Genomic DNA, 18,482 nt, shown 5'->3' with positions numbered 1-18,482 from the left:
TCTCCCAACTCCCTTGCCACCCCTGTTCTCCTCCTCACCTCCTCATTTCTCACTCTAGCCTAGTAACCCCTATCATACTTCTCAGACATTTCATCTCAAACACAACTCCTTCTCTTCCTCTCTCATGTTCCACGTTTCTGCCCCATACAGTGCTGTTGGCACAATCACTCCTTCATATAACCTCTTAGCATCCATTCCCAGATGTCTTATTTCTCATTACACTTTTTAATCCACCAAGGGATTTACTTGCTTCTATCAATCTACATTCTACCTCCACCCCCACTCCTCCCTTTCCTGCCACATTCACACCCAAGTGTCTAAAACTATCCACTTCCTCCAGTCTTTCACCCTTAATGCTCACTTCCAGCCTACTGTCACTCTCCTCTTGTACATCTCATCACCTTACTTTTGCCTACATTTATGTTTAGCTTCCTTCTTTCACTTACCTTCTCAAACTCTGTCACTAACTTCCTCAATACCTCCTCTGATCCTGCTACAAACGCAGTCGTCAGCGAACTACATCTGGCTACCTCCCACTTTTCTACATTTTCTTTAATCATCCAGTAAGTACATACATACATATACCAAGGCTTTTTCCCCCTTTCAAGGGAGGTAGCCAGAAAGGGAAAGGCATAAAATCACTCCCACCCATTTCATCCCTAAATACACTCCACACCCCTCCCACCCTCCCTCTCATCTGAGCACCTCCTGGATGACGGGTCATCCCTGCACCTTGCCCACCGCCCTGGGTCAGAAGCAGTGTCAGACTAAGAAATTTTTTAGTCTGAAGATGTAATATACAAAAGTATTTACTGTCTAGAAGTGTCTCTTCTCCTATGGTTTAACGATGACAATTGGGACCAGCACGCCGTCGTTAACCGAATTGGTCGTTAAGCAAAAGTGTATTCATATACGTACATGTACTATATGTACAATGTCCAGCAATACATGTATCTTTATTTTCGTGTATTTCCCTCTTTTATACAGTACACTAAAGCTTTATTTACTGTTTATTTACGGTGGTTATGTTCCCGAAATGACCGTATATGACCAAATCCGCGTATGCTGACATTCCATATTGAATACCGGGGTATTTTTTTAGTTTCGACCATGGGCGCAATATAACAATAGAAAATTAATTATTAATTTTGTATATTAAAATGTATCAACGTAATATGCAATTTTGTGGGCGGAAATGAAAGTAAAAAATACCATACTACAAGAAAATATGCTAATGAACGAAGTCGGTAGCATAGGATCAGGACGCCATCTTGTCGTCTGCCAACGTCTCACAACGAGGACGAGCCAGATGACATTTGATTGGCAGGTAATGATTTATCAAACACAGGTTAGGTTAGTTTAGTTTAGGTTAGGCGAATTTATCATCCTTTCATTTCCTCGACATCGGCATCTATCATAACAAACATGGTGTACCATTCGTCCGACATGACTTCGTTACTTACAAAATTTGTTTTAGCACCTTTTTTTTTTATTTCCGCTCACAAAATTGCATATTACGTTGATACATTATAATTTATAAAATTAATAATTAATTTTCTATTGCTATATTGCACCCATGGTTGAAACTAAAAATTTACCACTACCGGTATATATTGTACCCCAGGTAGTTTTTCCAGCTTGCAGGATGGTAATGTAGACCTAAGCTTCAGAACACTTTACCTCGCAGCTAATATCCACCGTACAAGTTCATTGATAACATCATACAAATTTGCCCCAGCCAACTTAATTATCGCACACGACGTCGTAACTTCGGGAGATTTACGTTAAACGAATATTGGTCTGTCATAAAGCCCGTCGTTACTCCGAGTTGTCGTTAACTGAGTAGGTCGTTAAACTAGGAGTGAGTGTATATAACAAAGTTATGTCGTAGCACATTTGTAAAATAATACTGATGACCCACTTTTGGAGAAGAATAAGTGAAGATATAGAGATCTGTATATTTCGATCACTTACTGTGATCCTCTTCATATCTGCTGAAGAGGATCACAGTAAGTGATCGAAATATACAGATCTCTATATCTTCGGTTATTCTTCTCCGAAAGTGGGTCATCAGTATTATATATATATATATATATATATATATATATATATATATATATATAATATATATAAACTTATACATTTTAGTTATGTTCCAAACGGCCGAACGTAAGTTGAAAATGAACGAAAGTTGTTACTGTACTATACATCGGTAAATTCTATTACCGTATCTATAAAACACCCCTAAATCATTAATTAAACACATAACATTGTAAAATAATAACATTAATTTCAAATAGATTAAATTCAAGCAACATAAATTGAGATGGTGGAGGAGGAGGAGGCAAGGCATTTTCAGTTTGTCGTCTGCACAATGTAAACAATGGATGCAGTGTCGTGCGCAAGTATCGTTTGAACTACGGAGAGTGCGGTAAACTAAAAAATTCACTCAAAATTTTTTTTTTACAATTTTTTTTACCATCAGTTCAAACGTAAAATCGAAAAAAAGTAAAACGAATGAATGTAAGTAGAGGAGCGTCTGTATATATACATATACACACACACACGTGTGTATTTACCTAGTTGTATCATACAGGGAGTTATGCTCTTGGTGACCTGCCTTTATATCTTTCAGCATCAAGTTCTTTCTTAAAATCTTGAATAGTGTTTGCACACACTGTTTCTTTGTCAAAATTGTTCCAGGTATCTATCACTCTGTGTGGGAAGCTATTCTTTTTTATATCTTTTCTATAATCATCTTTTTTGAGTTTCTTTTCGTGTCCTTGTTTTTCCATTGTCCCATTTCAATAAATCATTCTTATCTAAGATTTCCATTCCTTTCATAATTCTATAGATAGTAGGTCTCCTCTTTCCCTTCTTTCTTCCAGAGTTGGTAATTCTAATTTGGACAGTCTTTGTTCATATGTCATTTTGGAAAGAGTTGGTGCCAGTTTTGTTGTTGCTCTTTGTATTCTAATTTCTTTTATATTCTCTTTGGTACTGGTAGTCCATAGTGTTGCTGCGTACTCAAGTTTTGGTCTTAGTGTAGTTATTATTATTATTATTATTATTATTATTATTTTTTTTTTTTTTTTTTTTTTTTTTTTTTTCCCTCATCCAGATAGACAAATGCCACTTTTATTAACCTCAATAGATTGTAGGTTTCTCTGACTATTTTATTTATATGTTAGTCCAGTGTCATGTCTTTGTTGATCGTCACTCCAAGGTCTTTTTCCGAGTTTACTTTTTTTTTTTTTTTTCTCATCACCAATTTTATAATCTCACGATATTCTGTTTTAACTTTTTCCAAATTACATTATACTACATTTCTTTATATTGAATTTCACTTCCCACTTTTGTGTCCTTTTCCAGATCTTGTCCAAGTCTTGTTGTAATGAGTTGCAATCCTCCTCTGTTCTTATTTTCTTTAGTATTTTTGTATCGTCTGCAAAGAAATTCATATAACATTGTAGTTCATCCATGTCATTTATATATTTGGCATACATGATCGGGGCCAGTATTGTCCCTGCGGGACTCCACTTTTCATTTCTTCCCAATTTGAGAATTTGTCTCTAATTACTACTCTCATTTTCCTCTGATGCCACCTATTTACTTTATTTTCCTTATTAGTTTCTTGTGTGGTATCTTATCAAATGCCTTTTGTAGGTCCAGAAAGGCACAGTCTGCCCAACCATCTCTCTTGTATATATCTATTAATCTCGAGTAGAAGTAGATCAAGTTTGTTGTACATGATCTTCCTTGTCTGAATCCAAATTGATTTAGATTCGTTAAATTTTTTTCTTCCAGATGATTAACCATCTATTTTTGATGACCAATTTGTTCCAAGTATCTATTACATAGCTCTTGTCCTGTAAAATACAACTAGGTAAATACACACACACACACACACACACACACATAGGAAGTTATAAAAGTAAACTCAGAAAGGGTCCTAGGAGTAATTATCTCAAACAACATGACACCAGACAAACATGTTAACAAAATAGTTGAGAAACATAACTTGATAAAATCAATGAAAGTGACCTTTGACTACATGGATGAGGAAATGGTAAAGAAGATACTAGTTACATTGGTAAGACCAAAATTGGAATATGCAGTGTCTCTATGGACACACACACACACACACACACACACACACACACACACACACACACACACACACACACACACACCCTTGGGACACGAGAAACAAGAGGACACAAAAAGAAACTAAAGAAAAACAGCTACAGAAGAGACCTGAAAAAAATAGCTTCCCACATACAGTGATTGATGTCTGGAACAAACTGAACGGAGTAACAGTGAATGCCAAAACTATATTTTATCCTTTTCTATTTAAGGTTAATAGATATAATGCAAGAAAGGGACAGAAGGGCAGAATGCTTTCTTGGACTTACAAAAGGCATTTGATAAAGTACTACACAATTTTTTTTTTTTTTTTTAAGAAAACTCAAAACAACAGGAGGTATACATGGAAAACTATTTAAATGGGTGAAAAATGAGAGTGGTGCTCGGAGATACAAACTGCGTGGGAAGAAATAAGTGGAGTCCCACAGGGTTCAGTACTGGCTCCAATAATATTTGCTATATGAGTATATATAAATGACATGGATGAAGGTGTTGAATGCCACATGAACCTCTTTGAAGATGGCACAAAACTACTAAAGTATAGAAAAATATTGTGAATTGCTAATGGCAAAAAACTACTAAAGAAAGTAGAGAAAAAGATTGTGAATTGCTAACAAGAGAGCTGAACAAGGTCTGGGAATGGAGTCAGAAGTGGGAAGTGGACTTAAATATTAAGAAATGTATAGTGGAATCAATTTGACCAGCCCACACCTCCTGAAGATGGCCAGTTAAGGCCGAAAGACGTCTCGAGAGAGAGAGAGAGATATATATATATATATATATATATATATATATGTTAATTACCCACTGTCGGAGAAACAAAGCAAAAGAAACAGACGAACTGTATATTTCGACCACTTCTGTGGTCCTCTTCAGCAGATAGATACAAGGTAAGATGTACAAGAATATATACAATGAGAGAGGTACAAAGTAGGAACAAGGGGAGGTGGCTCAAGTCACGTGTCCGAGGTGGGGCGGATTCGGTAATGGTAATAATTTATTCACAGCATAAGTTGTTATACAATCAGGTGACCATTGCCCTTTAGATGTATTGAAATTTGGCAAGTGTTTAATGAGGAAAGATTCAACTATCTTTCTCCTGAAGCTACAATTAGATTTATAAATGATTTCTGGATTGTTCCGTTTATAAATCTAATTGTAGCTTTAGGAGAAAGATAGTTGAATCTTTCCTCATTAAACACTTGCCAAATTTCAATACATCTAAAGGGCAATGGTCACCTGATTGTATAACAACTTATGCTGTGAATAAATTATTACCATTACCGAATCCGCCCCACCTCGGACACATGACTTGAGCCACCTCCCCTTGTTCCTACTTTGTACATCTTACCTTGTATCTATCTGCTGAAGAGGACCACAGAAGTGGTCGAAATATACAGTTCGTCTGTTTTTTTGCTTTGTTTCTCCGACAGTGGGTAATTAAAACATTTTACTAAATGTGCTACTACATTTTTGTCTTGTGGGATATATATATATATATATATATATATATATATATATATATATATATACACACACATATCCGGACAATATAAAATCAGTGCAAAGGAAGTAAAGAAAGTTCTGAAAAAGACCTAGGAGTAACCATCACCAAAGACAGGTCCCCAGACAAGCAGATAAACAAAATAGTTGGAGAAATCTACAATTTACTAAGGTCAATAAAGGTGGCTTTTCTATTACTTGGATGAGGTAAAGGTAAAGAATTTACTAGTCGCATTGGTAAGATCAAGATTGGAGTATGCTGCAATGCTATGGTCACCCAGTACAAAAAAGAATACAAGGAAAATAGAAAAAAATCCAAAACTAACATACAAGCAAAAATTGTGAATACTGGAACAAAGAAGAGAAAGAGGTGATCTGTTGGCCATTTACAGAATTATGAAAAGCATGGAAGTCCTTGATAGAGAAGATAATTGGGATAGAAGAAATACAAGGGGACATGAAAAGAAACTCAAAAAGGACAGTTACAGAAGATATCAGGGGAAAAAAAGCTTTCCACACACACTGGTTGATGTCTGCAACAAATTGGATGAAAAAATAGTGTGTGCAAACACCATACATAGCTCCTCTTCCTGTATAACTAGGTAAATACACACACACACACACATACGAACAAAGAATGGAGAAATTACATCTATCAACACTGGAACAGAGAAGAGGTGATTTGTTGACCATTTACAGAACTATGAAAGGGATGGAAATTCTCGATAGAGACTACTTTTTAAAGTGGGACAGAAGAGAAACACGGACACGAAAAGAAACTAAAGAAGGACAGTTACAGAAGAGACCTGAAAAAGAATAGCTTCCCATATAGAGTGATCGATGTCTGGAACAAACTGAACAGAGAAACAGTGTCAAAACTATACACGATTTTAAGAATAAACTGGATGCAGAGATATACGAAAACGGGTCACTACGAGCATAGCTCTCGTCCCTAAAATACAACTAGGTAAAGAAAAAATACACACAGACACAGACATGCATTATGTGGAATAGTTTAGAAGGTGATATAGCCCAAGCTCAGATAATACACGAGTTCAGATCGAAATATGATAATTGGAAATCAAGGGTATAGATTAAGTTAGAACTGCACATGAAATAAGTCTAGGTATGTTTTGAGGATAGGAGAGAGGACCCAGCGGGCATGGCACCTTTTCTGTATACTAAAATTAGGTAGGTTAGGCAAATACACACACACACACACACACAAGCAATCGAAGAGGAAGGTGGTGTCAATAGCTAGCTCCGAACTAGCGCTCCTATAATTTGTTCCTATAATAGGAAAAATGCCTTGTCATTTTCGGGGTGAAACAATATGTTTTTGTGGGACCGGCAAGGTATGTATCCTGTCCAGTTCTTGGATTAATAGTTTTAGCACAAAATGGAAAGTAACAAAGAAAAATTGAGTCCCTGAAGATGACTAGCAGGTGTGTCAATGAGGATTTATTCTCAGGATTTAGAGGCAAGGGGAAATAATTGATAAAACCTTGGACACTGATAGAGATATTAGGATTAGCAGAGCAATAAGGAATCAAGCAATTAACAACTTAGCAGATTAATTGATTGATTTAAAATTAGACCATAAAGCTTTATAACTAAAGGTATCCAACTTATTCACAACTAACGAGGTGATACTAAAACAGTTAAGCTAAAAAGTGAACTAAGTGCGATAAAAAGAGAAATTGAAAGAAAGGAAAATGAGGTTAGAAATACAAATGAAGAACAAGAAAGAGGTTAAAGAACAATTGCAAGCAGTAACTGAAAAGATGGAAGAATCAATCAAAGACTGGATACATCCAGTCTAGTACCAAATCCAAGGCAATTTGGATTTAGACAAGGAAGATCATGTGTCACAAAATTGATGTTTCTATTGAAGACTAATAGATATAATACAAGAAAGGGATGGGCCGATTGTGCATTTCTAGACCTGAAAAAAGCTTTTGATAAGGTGCCACATAAGAAATTGCTAAAAAAAAAAAATTAGAAACTGTAGGAGGAATACAGGGCAAACTACTGAAATGGATGGAAGACTTCTTGCATGAAAGAAATAGAGTATAAGAGACAAACATTCTAATTGGGATGAAGTTATTAGTGGAGTTCCACAAGGAACAGCTTTGGCCCCAATAATGTATGCTATATATATATCAATGATATGGATAAAGGAATTGAAAGTTATATGAGCTTCTTTGCGGATGATGCAAAACTGTTGAAAAAAGTGAACACTGTAGAAGATTGTGAGTCACTGCAGAGTGATCTCAATAAAGTATGGGAATGGAGTAGGAAGTGGGAGATGGAATTCAATATTAAGAAGTGTAGTATAATGGAATTTAGAAGAAGCAAAAAAAGAATAGTGGGATCATATAAACTGGGAGAGGAAGAAATAGAAAAAAAGTTGAAAAGGAGAAGGACCTGGGAGTCATTATTATGAATAATATGTCCCCTGAGAAGCATATAAACAATTTTTTTTGAGAAATTTAAAATTTAATAAGAATCAAAGTGGCATTTACATACCAGGACGAAGAAATGGTGAAGAAAATACTAGTCACTTTGATAAGACCTAGATTGGAGTATGCAACAACGACGTGGTCACCAAGTACAATTTTTTTTTTTTATAACAAAACTTGAAAGAATACAAAGAGCAATTATGAAATTGGCACCAACACTCTCAGAACTATCATATGAGGAGAGGCTGGCAAACTTGAGCTACAGACATTGGAGCAAAGAAGAGAGAGAGGAGATTGATAACTATTTATAGATTCATGAAAGGCATGGAAATTATTGACAGAGAGGATTAATAAAATGGGATAGTAGAAATACAAGAGGAGATGGAAAGAAAACCAAGAAAGACAATTATGGAAGAGACCCGAAAAAGAACAGCTTTCCCCACAGGATGATAGATATTTGGAACAAGTTTAGATGAGAATGTGGTGTGTGCAAAAATGATACACGAATTCAAAAACAGTCTAGATAAAACAAGATATGGAGATGGGACACCACAAGCATAGCTCCCCTTCCCGTAAAATACAACTAGGTAAATACACACACACACCACTCTCATTCTCTTTGCTCCCTCACCTCCCTCCCTCTCTCCCTCCCTCTCCCCCTCCTCTCCTCTCTCTCATCTTTCATCTCTCCCTCCTCTTTTCTCTCTGTCTCCTCTCTCCTCACTTTCTATCCAATCTCTGCTGTCTCTCCTCTTTCATCTGACCTAAAAACCAGGAAACAGTGCATTAGCACCGGGAATAAAGCAAACGGAGCATAAGGTTTCATTGCTAGGACGATTATGAATAGAAGTGCAGAGGTAGTTATCAAACTCCTCAAGCATAAGTTAGACCCATCCTTGATTATGGTGTACAGTTTTGGTGTCTGTCTTATAGAATGGACATGAATTCACTAGAGTGAGTACAGAGAATGACAAAAATTATACATGGGTTCAGAAATTTACCTTACAAAGAGGCTTAGGCACCTTAACTTACACACTCTGGAAAGACACAAAGTGCGGGTTGATCTAATAGAGGTGTTTAAGTGGATCAAGGGTCTTAACAAGGGTGATGCAAACAAGGTCATCATATTAAGACGAGAGGGCAGGACTCCCAATAATGGATTTAAACTGGACAAATTTAGATTTGTGAAGGAAATAGGCAAGAATTGGTTTACTAATAGGGTGGTCAAAGAAATGGAGCAGACTTAGTAACCATGTAGTGAGTGCTGAAAGTTAGTGCTTTTAAGAAATATGCAACTTTATGGATGGGGATGACAGGTGGTAATGGACATGGAACTGCCTAGTGTAGGCTTCATGGTCTCTTGCAGTCTCCTTCATTCTTATGTTATTAGCTGTCCTCTCTCCTCCTCTTTTCTCTCTTCTTTTTCACCTCCCCCACTCCAAATCAAATCCTGCAATTGCAAACCCTCAATACCGGGAACCTGTGATCATGTCCCATTTGACATCTTGCCACACTGAACATCTAAAGATAGTAGTAGAGAGGACTTGTGATCTTAGGGTCCCAGGATTGAAGCTTCAGTACTGCTGGAATTGGTTTTATATATGTATGTATGTATATATGTGTGTGTGTGTGTGTGTGTGTGTGTATATATATATATATGGAGGTGAGGTTGCAAAATGAAACATTAAGGCTAGAGTATGGAGCTTTATTCAGAATGTTTCATTTTGCCACCTCACCTCCATATTTGTCTGTCTTTACATATATATATATATATATATATATATATATATATATATATATATATATATACATATATGATACAAGTATTTTTATATAGAATGTCAAAAAAGGTTAAAATTTGTATCTTGTGTACACAGTCTATTCCAGTTGGAGATCCATAAGTTCCAGACAAGCAAGACATTATTTTTTTTAAATAATTATACAATAATCCTGAAAACAATATTTCTTCCCAAGTGATGCATCGTCAAATTTTAAGGAAGCTGAAGACGACAGACTTCAAATCTTTCTTGTGATGGAGGTAAGGCAGTTAAGTAAGTGGTATATATCTGTTTGCAGAAAGGAATAAAGAGGAAAGCAGACGTCCTAGGCCCAGCCAGCAATACGGCTTTAGATGCTTTTCCACCAGTCGGAGGGGGAGGAGGAGGAGGAGGTGGTGGTGGTGGTGGTGGTGGAGGAGGAGGTGGTGGTGGAGGAGGAGGAGGAGACAGAGGAGGAGGAGGAGGAGACAGAGGAGGCAGTGGTGGTGGAGGGGTCGGTGGCGGCGGCGTTGGTGGCGGCGGCGGCGGCGGCGGAGGTGGTGGCAGCATTGGAGCAGGAACTGTAGCAGTTGCTGTTGCAGTGGGCGGAGATAAAATGGGCAAGATTTCTAATAGGAGGGAATCTGGGCGTCAAATTAAGAGAGTAAATAAAGACCTACCAGATTCTCAGGTTAGTGTTAGTATTGTTCCTTTTTTCAGTTGTGTTTTGTAGATTATTCATGTTCATATATCTTGGCCACATAAGCCAATTTATTTATGATTCATGCTCAGAATTCTATGAATATGTATATGCATTGTATGTTGTATATATGCATTAGCTATGCATGTATACATTAGATTTTTTGGACACACACACTCCTTTGTTCTATTGCTAATCTTTCTCCATTACTCTCACCCCTACACCTATTGCTTTTCTTCATTCTCTGGTGGTAAATGTAGAGTTTCCATGTCCTCATTTCCAGTGGTATTCATGAATTCCTCCCAATCTGCTTCTTCAAGACCAAGAAATCTGCCTTGCCATTGTAATTCATTCTTTGGATTTATTTCTCATCCACCAAGTGAAATATGTGTATATATATATATATATATATATATATATATATACATATATATAATATATGTATGTATGTGGCAAAGTATTTCAGTCATTTATGTCTGACTCGTCATTGGACTGTTATCTCTTCATACTCAAGTCATCTTTACCCATAGTGTCATTCTATCCTCCAATGCTGTATTTAACAGGGTATTTCATAAAAAATCTTCCTTTCCACTTGATACTCAGCTTTATTCTAAGCTCTTGTCATAGGGGTGACATGTACCACCATGAGATTTTTAATGTGCCCCATACTTCTAATTTTCAGGTCAATTAGATTTGTTTTCCCTCAGATTTACTTTACCTATTATGTCATTTCTCACAACAACCATCACTCCACCCATTTTACTTATCTTCTCCAGATGGCAGTATTATTCCTCAGCTGTAGATCAACACTTTTTTATGATCAAGTAGTCATTTATCTCCAGTCAGGCCAATAGTAAAAGTATTATTATTATTTATTATCTTTATGTATTTATATATATATTATTATTATATTCTATTACATAATACACACACACAAGAAGATCAAGAAGGACAGCTATAGAAGAGATCTGAAAAAGAATAGCTTTCCTCACAGAGTGGTAGACATTTGGAACAAGTTAGATGAGAAAGTAGTGTGTGCAAAAACAATACATGAATTTAAAAATAGTTTAGATGAAATGAGATATAAAGACGGGACACCACAAGTATAGCTCCCCTTCCCACAAAATACAACTAGGTAAATACACACACACACCACCCTCCCTCCCTCCCTCCCTCCCTCCCTCCCCTCTTTTCTTGGCAGGTCATCCCTGCATCTTGCCAACTGCCCTGGGGCAGAAGCAGTGTTGCAAGACACAGCACATCCACAGCAAGTCCACTTCATTAAATTGGCAATCCCTCTCTCAGTTCCCCTTTGGGCTGCATCAATTTATTTTTCATCCCCCATCCCCCACCCATTCCCCCTCGTGCATCACAGCATCATCCATACACCCCTATCTTCTGTCCTCTCCCGTCCTTCCACAACAAACATTCCCCTCTTTCCCAAAGCCCCTTTTACCCCATCCATCCATCTCATCCTTCATGTTCACTCATTCTTTCCATGTATCCAAACCATCCCAATACTCTTTCATCAACTGAGAACTCTCCAGAGGGGGTGGAAGGATCCTTGTTTAGTCTTCATTTCATTCCCTTGGCTTCCTTTACAAGTTCCAGTGTCTTTGCATGTTTATTTTTAATTGCATCTTTCCTAACCCAAAAATATTTAAACTTGTTGCTTTCCTTGTAACTACCAAGACTTACTGATTACTTCATTTGCTATGGCTAGTGATATAAACTTGACCAATGATGGTACTTGCTTGTGGTGATCCTTCAAGATACAACAAAGCTGCCCATTTTCAAAAAACCATCAATCCCACCTCCATCAGGTGTGGTTTTGAGGGCCTGACAATTGATTTCTGGATTGGGCCCAATATCTCTTTTTCTTAATCAACTATATGTCATACACTTTTTCACACATGGGAAGCTGACAACTGGAGACTGCTCTTCTCTTGATTTAAACTTTTATCATTGGGCATAAGCCATTTCTCTTATATTTATCTAACCTAAACATGTCTGTCTGATCACTTGCATGCAAGTCATTTCTCATGTTAAAGGAAATTTCCTCAGCTTCCCTGGAAACAGTTTGAGGAAATCTCCATGATTATGAGAAATGAATGAGTGTAGATGATACTTTAACATAGCCTGAAGAATTTTCTCCCCCATCTATGTTTTTCATGTGAAAGGACAAGGAGGGAGGGTTGTGTAAATGAAGTTGTCCTGTTGTGGATGTGCTGTGCCTTGCTGCCTTGCTTTTGACACAAGCAGTGGATGGGAGACTGGGATGACCCTTCATTCATGGGGAGCTAAGATGAAATGGAAACAATGGGTGGGAGTTGGGGCTACCTTTTATAAGGGGGAGAAACTTGGTATATAGATAGATTAAGGTTTTCCAAGCCTTTTGCATGTTCTTGTCTACAGTATTTTCCGGCTTAAAATGCGCATCGGGTTATAATGCGCACCCATGCACTTCGTTATCTCAGTACACAGATAACGCGCACTGACGTATAACGCGCATGCCAGGAAAAGTCACTGGTGGCTAAAGCTCGTGAACTGCATGTATGCGACTCCTGCTTGCGTTGGTGCATTGTTTTGTGGAAAATTTGAGCCATAAAAATTTTATTGAATACAAAATGTACATGAAAAAATTCGGATTTTTACAAAAAAAAAAATTAATTTACTATCCTGAGGGAATAATTCATCTTACAAGTTTTTATCACCGTGTACAAGTTTTTATCGCCATGCAGCAACAAACTATGTTTCGGTTCATAAGTGTCTTTACTGAAGTGACGTTTAGTTTAACAAACTCTCGCAAGAGGGTGTTTAGTGTAGGCTAGATTGGCAATAGAACTGTCAATCTCGGCCCTGATCTAGCATATTCCGGGTGAGCTAAAATGGCCAACGTTCATGATGTTGGTACCAGTGCTGTTTTACGGATCCCAAATATTTGCATAGACTACGATAATTAATGTTAGTAAAAATAAACCAATGAAATAACGGCGATTAATTACTTAGTATCATGTGAACGAGGTTACATGGAGAAGTATTTTTCATTGGCTAGAGCCACCGCTGGGAAATCTGTTGATTTGTCACTAAATTGTCAGTTTAGGCATCAATCAGGACACAACTAAGAAAAACTCGGAACTACATGTACCGGTATATGACTCATGTTGTGCGTTGGTCCCTTATTACTTTGTAGCTTAAATAGTTTGTAGGAAATATGACCTAAAAAAAAGTTTATTGAAAGTAAATTATACAGAAAAAGTTTGGGATTTTTACAGAAAATGTTCATTTTATATCTTGAGGAAATAATTCGTCTTTACCATTTTTTCTTTAATACTGAAACAAACTACAGACTGTTTCGTTTTAGCTTTGAACCTGCAATGACAGTGGTGAAATAGGACAGTCTCTCATCGAGGTGACGTTTAGTTAATATAACTCCCGAAAGAGGGTGTTGTAGTCAGGTGTTTGACACGAGTTTATGAACAGCTGCAACGGAATTTGTACCATACCTAAAGTGAAGCAACAAAGCCAACATAGAAATTCAAACTAGGATGCTGTGAACATGGGCAAATATCATGAATATTGATCATGTTTCATGGTGTTTAGGCCTATTTAAACATGAAAAATAAGATTCGATAGATACCTACCTATACCAAATATTTATATAGCCCATGCTGGCGTATTCTTTCATGTCACCATGGCTGTTCTCCTTGTTCTCACGGAACGTCACGGAGAAGTGTTCCGTCCCGACTTTGAGACGGCCAACATCGTCACGTTGTTGTGAAACAAAAATACACACACAGCCGCAGAATTTTTATAGTAGGCCGTAGATAATGCGCACCCCCCAATTTTAGGCCCTTCCAACGGAAAAAAGTCGCGCACTATACGCCGGAAAATACGGTAGTTGTTACATGATCTCAAGTAAAGTTTACTGTATGCTGTTGGCAAAATAAACAGCCTTCTTGTACCTTCAAGAATTCATTCATATTCATTTGATTTTGTCATGGCCTCACTTGTTTATGTGGTATTGAAAATCAATTTTCTCACTCATCAAAATCACATTTTCTCCATAAGTTGATTAATTTCTGCTTACAGGGCCAGGCTTATGGCTTTTTCTTGGTCAGGCTTTCACTCCAAAGTTATAGTTGCCTTTGAAGCTGTCCCTGTAATTGTGGCCTCTGTACGATCCTGATCAATTTCCTTAATGAGATTACTAACCTTCATTAATGGGGAACCTTTGAAAATAGCCATATGTAGTGTAAAATTAACATTTCATGACATAAACAAAATTATAAGATTCTCCGTTTTGTTCTGTATCCTAAACAGTGTTTTTTTTTTTTTTTGGGGGGGGGGGGTTAAGCTATTATCCATCCCAGATTTTTTCCAAAATTGGAAACACAAATATTTTTGCTTCAGCAATTATTCTTGATAGCATTGGTTTCTTTGTGTACTCAACTTGAAATTTGAAGCATTGATCATTGGTTCTACCCTTTTTGACCTCTCTTAGCAATATGTATATTTACCTGATTGTAGTATACAGGAAAGGAGCAATGCTCTTTGGGTCCTGTCTCCTATTCTCTAATTTTTTATCATACCTAATCTCAAATTCATATAATGTTCCAACTTATCTATATTCTTGATTTCCAATTATCATATTTAGATTTGAATTCGTGTATTGTTTGAGCTTGTGTCTGAGTCAGTCTGTACACACACACACACACACACACACTAAACGAAGAAAAATGGAACATACTAAAATAAATTTATAATGAGGGAGTGAATAAATATGTACCACAACAAAAAATGGAAAGAACATACGTAAAAAGCTGGTACAACAAAAGTTGTAGTGAAGCTAAGGATAATAGAGACAAAGCTTGGAAGAAATGGAAAGGAGACAAGAAAACAAGCAAATGGCAAAAGTACATCAAACTTAGAAATGAGTATGTAAAAATACACAAAGATGAAAAGAAACTATAAAAAAAAAGATAATAGATAAATGTAAGGAAGAACCCAAACTATTTTACAGGTATGTAAATGGAAAACTGAAGAACAAACAAGAATTAGAAAAACTGCGCCAATGTAAAAATGAATATACAGAAGAACTGGAAATGGCTGAAATTATGAACAACCATTTCAAATCAGTATTCACAATAGAAAATTTGCCTAACTGTGAGGAAATAGTGAGAGTTATCCCCCACAATGAAAGAAATAATTGTAACACAAGGAAATCACATGGTCCAGATGGAATTGCAAATTGGATACTAAAAGAGTGCATGGAAGAATTAACAGACAAAATATATATAATTAAATTCTCACTTAAAGAATGAAAAGTACCACAGGACTGGAAGAAGGCAAACATTGTACCAATATATAAGGGAGGAAACAAAGAAGGCCCATCTAACTACAGACCAGTCTCACTAACAAGCACAGTAGCAAAAATTTGTGAAAAGGTTGTCAAAAATAGATGGGTTAAGCATTTGGAAGAAAAAACTATACTGAATCCAAACCAATTTGGATTCAGACAAGGAAGATCATGTACAACAAACTTGATTTGCTTCTATTGAAGACTAATAGACATAATACAAGAGAGAGATGGGTGGGCAGACTGTGCCTTTCTGGACCTACAAAAGGCATTTCTTAAGGTACCACATAAATAACTAATAAAGAAGATTGAGTCAATAGGTGGCATCAGAGGAAAATTATTGGAATGGATGAAAGACTTCCTGACTAGGAGGAAAATGAGAGTTGTAATTAGGGATGAATTCTCAAACTGGGAAGTGATAAGCGGTATCCTGCAGGGATCAGTACTGGCCCCGATCATGTTTGCCACATACATTAATGACATGGATGAAGGTGTAGTGTTATATGAGTTTCCTTGTAGATGATGCAAAGATACTAAAGAAGGTAAAAACGGAGGAAGACTGCAACTCATTGCAACAAGATTTGGACATGATCTGGAATTAGACTCAAAAGTGGGAAGTAAAATTTAATATAAAGAAATGTAGTATAATGGAATTTGGAAAGAGTAAAAACATAATATTGAAAGATTACAAAATTGGTGAAGAAGAGGTGAAAAAATAAACTGAGAACGATCTTGGAGTGATGATCAGCAAGGACATGACACTGGATAAGCATATTGATAAAATATTGGGAGAAACCTACAATTTATTGAGGTCAATTAAAGTGGTTTTTGCTTATTTGGATGAGGAAATGATAAAAAAAAATTCTAACTACACTAATAAGACCAAAACTTGAGTACGCAGCAACACTGTGGACACCCAGTACCAAAAAGAATATTAAAAAATTAGAATACAAAGAGCAACAACAAAACTAGCACCAACTCTTTCCGAACTGACATATGAGCAAAGACTGCCCAAATTAGAATTACCGACTCTGGAACAAAGAAGGGAAAGAGGAAACTTATTGACTATTTATAGAATAAGGAAAGGAATGGAAATCTTAGATAAGAATGACTGGTTAATATGGGATAATGGTAAAACAAGAGGACACGAAAAGAAACTAAAAAAGGATAGTTACAGAAGAGATCTGAAAAGGAACAGCTTCCCACACAGAGTAATAGATACTTGGAACAAATTAGACAACGAAACAATGTGTGCAAATGCTATTCAAGATTTTAATAAAAAAAAAAAAAGACAGGTAACCACAAGCATAGCTCTCTTCCCGTATAATACAACTAGGTAAATACACACACACACACACACACGCCCTTTCGTCGAATGGACGGTGAAAACTAGAGTTTCGAAGAAAAAGGAAAATCTACATGGATCTCAACGTCCAGGAAGTGCCTTATTGTATTTATAGGGAAGGGGAGAGCTCGTGGTATAGTGGGGGGTGATAGGGAAGGAGAAAGGTAGGGATTATTGAGGGAAATGAAAGGAAATGAGGAAGAGGGGGACACGGTCCAGGAGGCCAGGCGTGTTGTAAACAAAAGGCAGACTGATGACGTTGACTTTGGTGATGACGGGATCAACAAAAATGAAAAGATTAGAAGTATAGATAAGAGCAGCACAGTGGAAGGTGATGATAATAGTTTCCAGGGATTTAAAGAGGGTGGGGGGGATACCAACCTCCCCTGATTGGCAAGACTAGAGGAGAAATTTGATATGACCGAACATTGGGAAAACAGGTTCGGTAACATAGCCAAGATTGCACAAAGAGTTGAAAGATTGGAAGAACTAGAGAAGGCGAACAAAAACTTAACTTTAGAAATAGAAGAATTAAGAAGACAGTTAAAAGAAGTTAAAGAACAGAATGAGGAATTAAAGAGGAATAATAAAGACAATAAAGAGGCCATAGCAAAGGAAGCACAGGGCTGGGAAAAAAATCCAAGAAAACAGTTAAGTTGCATTTACTGACATAATTAAACAACAAATGAAAGAACAAAGTGAAGACTCAGTTATTAAAGTGATGAGACAGAAGGAGAATATAGTAAGAGACTTAGCGGACAAAAAGAAATGTATAATTATATTAGAAATGGAAGAGAAATTTAACCAAAATAGAACCACAAGAATTAAAGAGGAAAAAGAAAAAGTAAACAGTTTACTAGAATTAGTTCAGGAAGATGAAGCTGAAATCATGAAACAAATTGAGGAGATGTTTAGACTCGGAAAATATAGTACAGCTAAGACCAGACCAATTAATATTAAATTCAGGTCACAAACAACAGCAGAGAATATCTTAGCAAAAACAGGGAAGCTAGCAGCAAGTGAACAATACAAAAAGGTGTGGATAAAAAGAGAAAAGAATAAAGAGGTAAGAGAGGAAGAAAAAATGAAAAGGCAAGAAGCTAAAGAAAAAAACGAGAACAGAACGGAGTCAGAAAAAGAAGAATTCTACTCGAGAGTAGTGAATATGAAAGTGAGGAAATGGACCATAACAGAGAGAAACAAAAAAGAA

At 36.7% G+C, this 18,482-nt stretch overlaps 1 protein-coding gene across 11 annotated transcripts in view; it reads left to right on the top strand.

Moving 5' to 3' along the window:
• Window positions 1-18,482, top strand: part of LOC143033834 (uncharacterized) — a 446,867-nt gene that overhangs the window by 65,040 nt on the left and 363,345 nt on the right. For 8 of the 11 annotated variants that reach the window (XM_076199375.1, XM_076199378.1, XM_076199376.1 and 5 more), the window contains one exon: window positions 10,188-10,565. The exons of 1 other annotated variant lie outside the window; for it this stretch is intronic. In XM_076199375.1, coding sequence (XP_076055490.1) covers window positions 10,188-10,565 — 378 coding nt within the window. The remainder of the gene's footprint in view (window positions 1-10,187; window positions 10,566-18,482) is intronic. 2 more of the 11 variants (XM_076199374.1, XM_076199381.1) reach the window with 1 other exon arrangement.

This window comes from Oratosquilla oratoria, chromosome 16 (assembly GCF_046742065.1).
Source record: "Oratosquilla oratoria isolate Oo_2021 chromosome 16, ASM4674206v1, whole genome shotgun sequence".
Classification (NCBI taxonomy): domain Eukaryota; kingdom Metazoa; phylum Arthropoda; class Malacostraca; order Stomatopoda; family Squillidae; genus Oratosquilla; species Oratosquilla oratoria.
The sequence above is the reverse complement of the archived record's forward strand: the minus strand, read 5'-3'. Positions and strand labels throughout refer to the sequence as shown.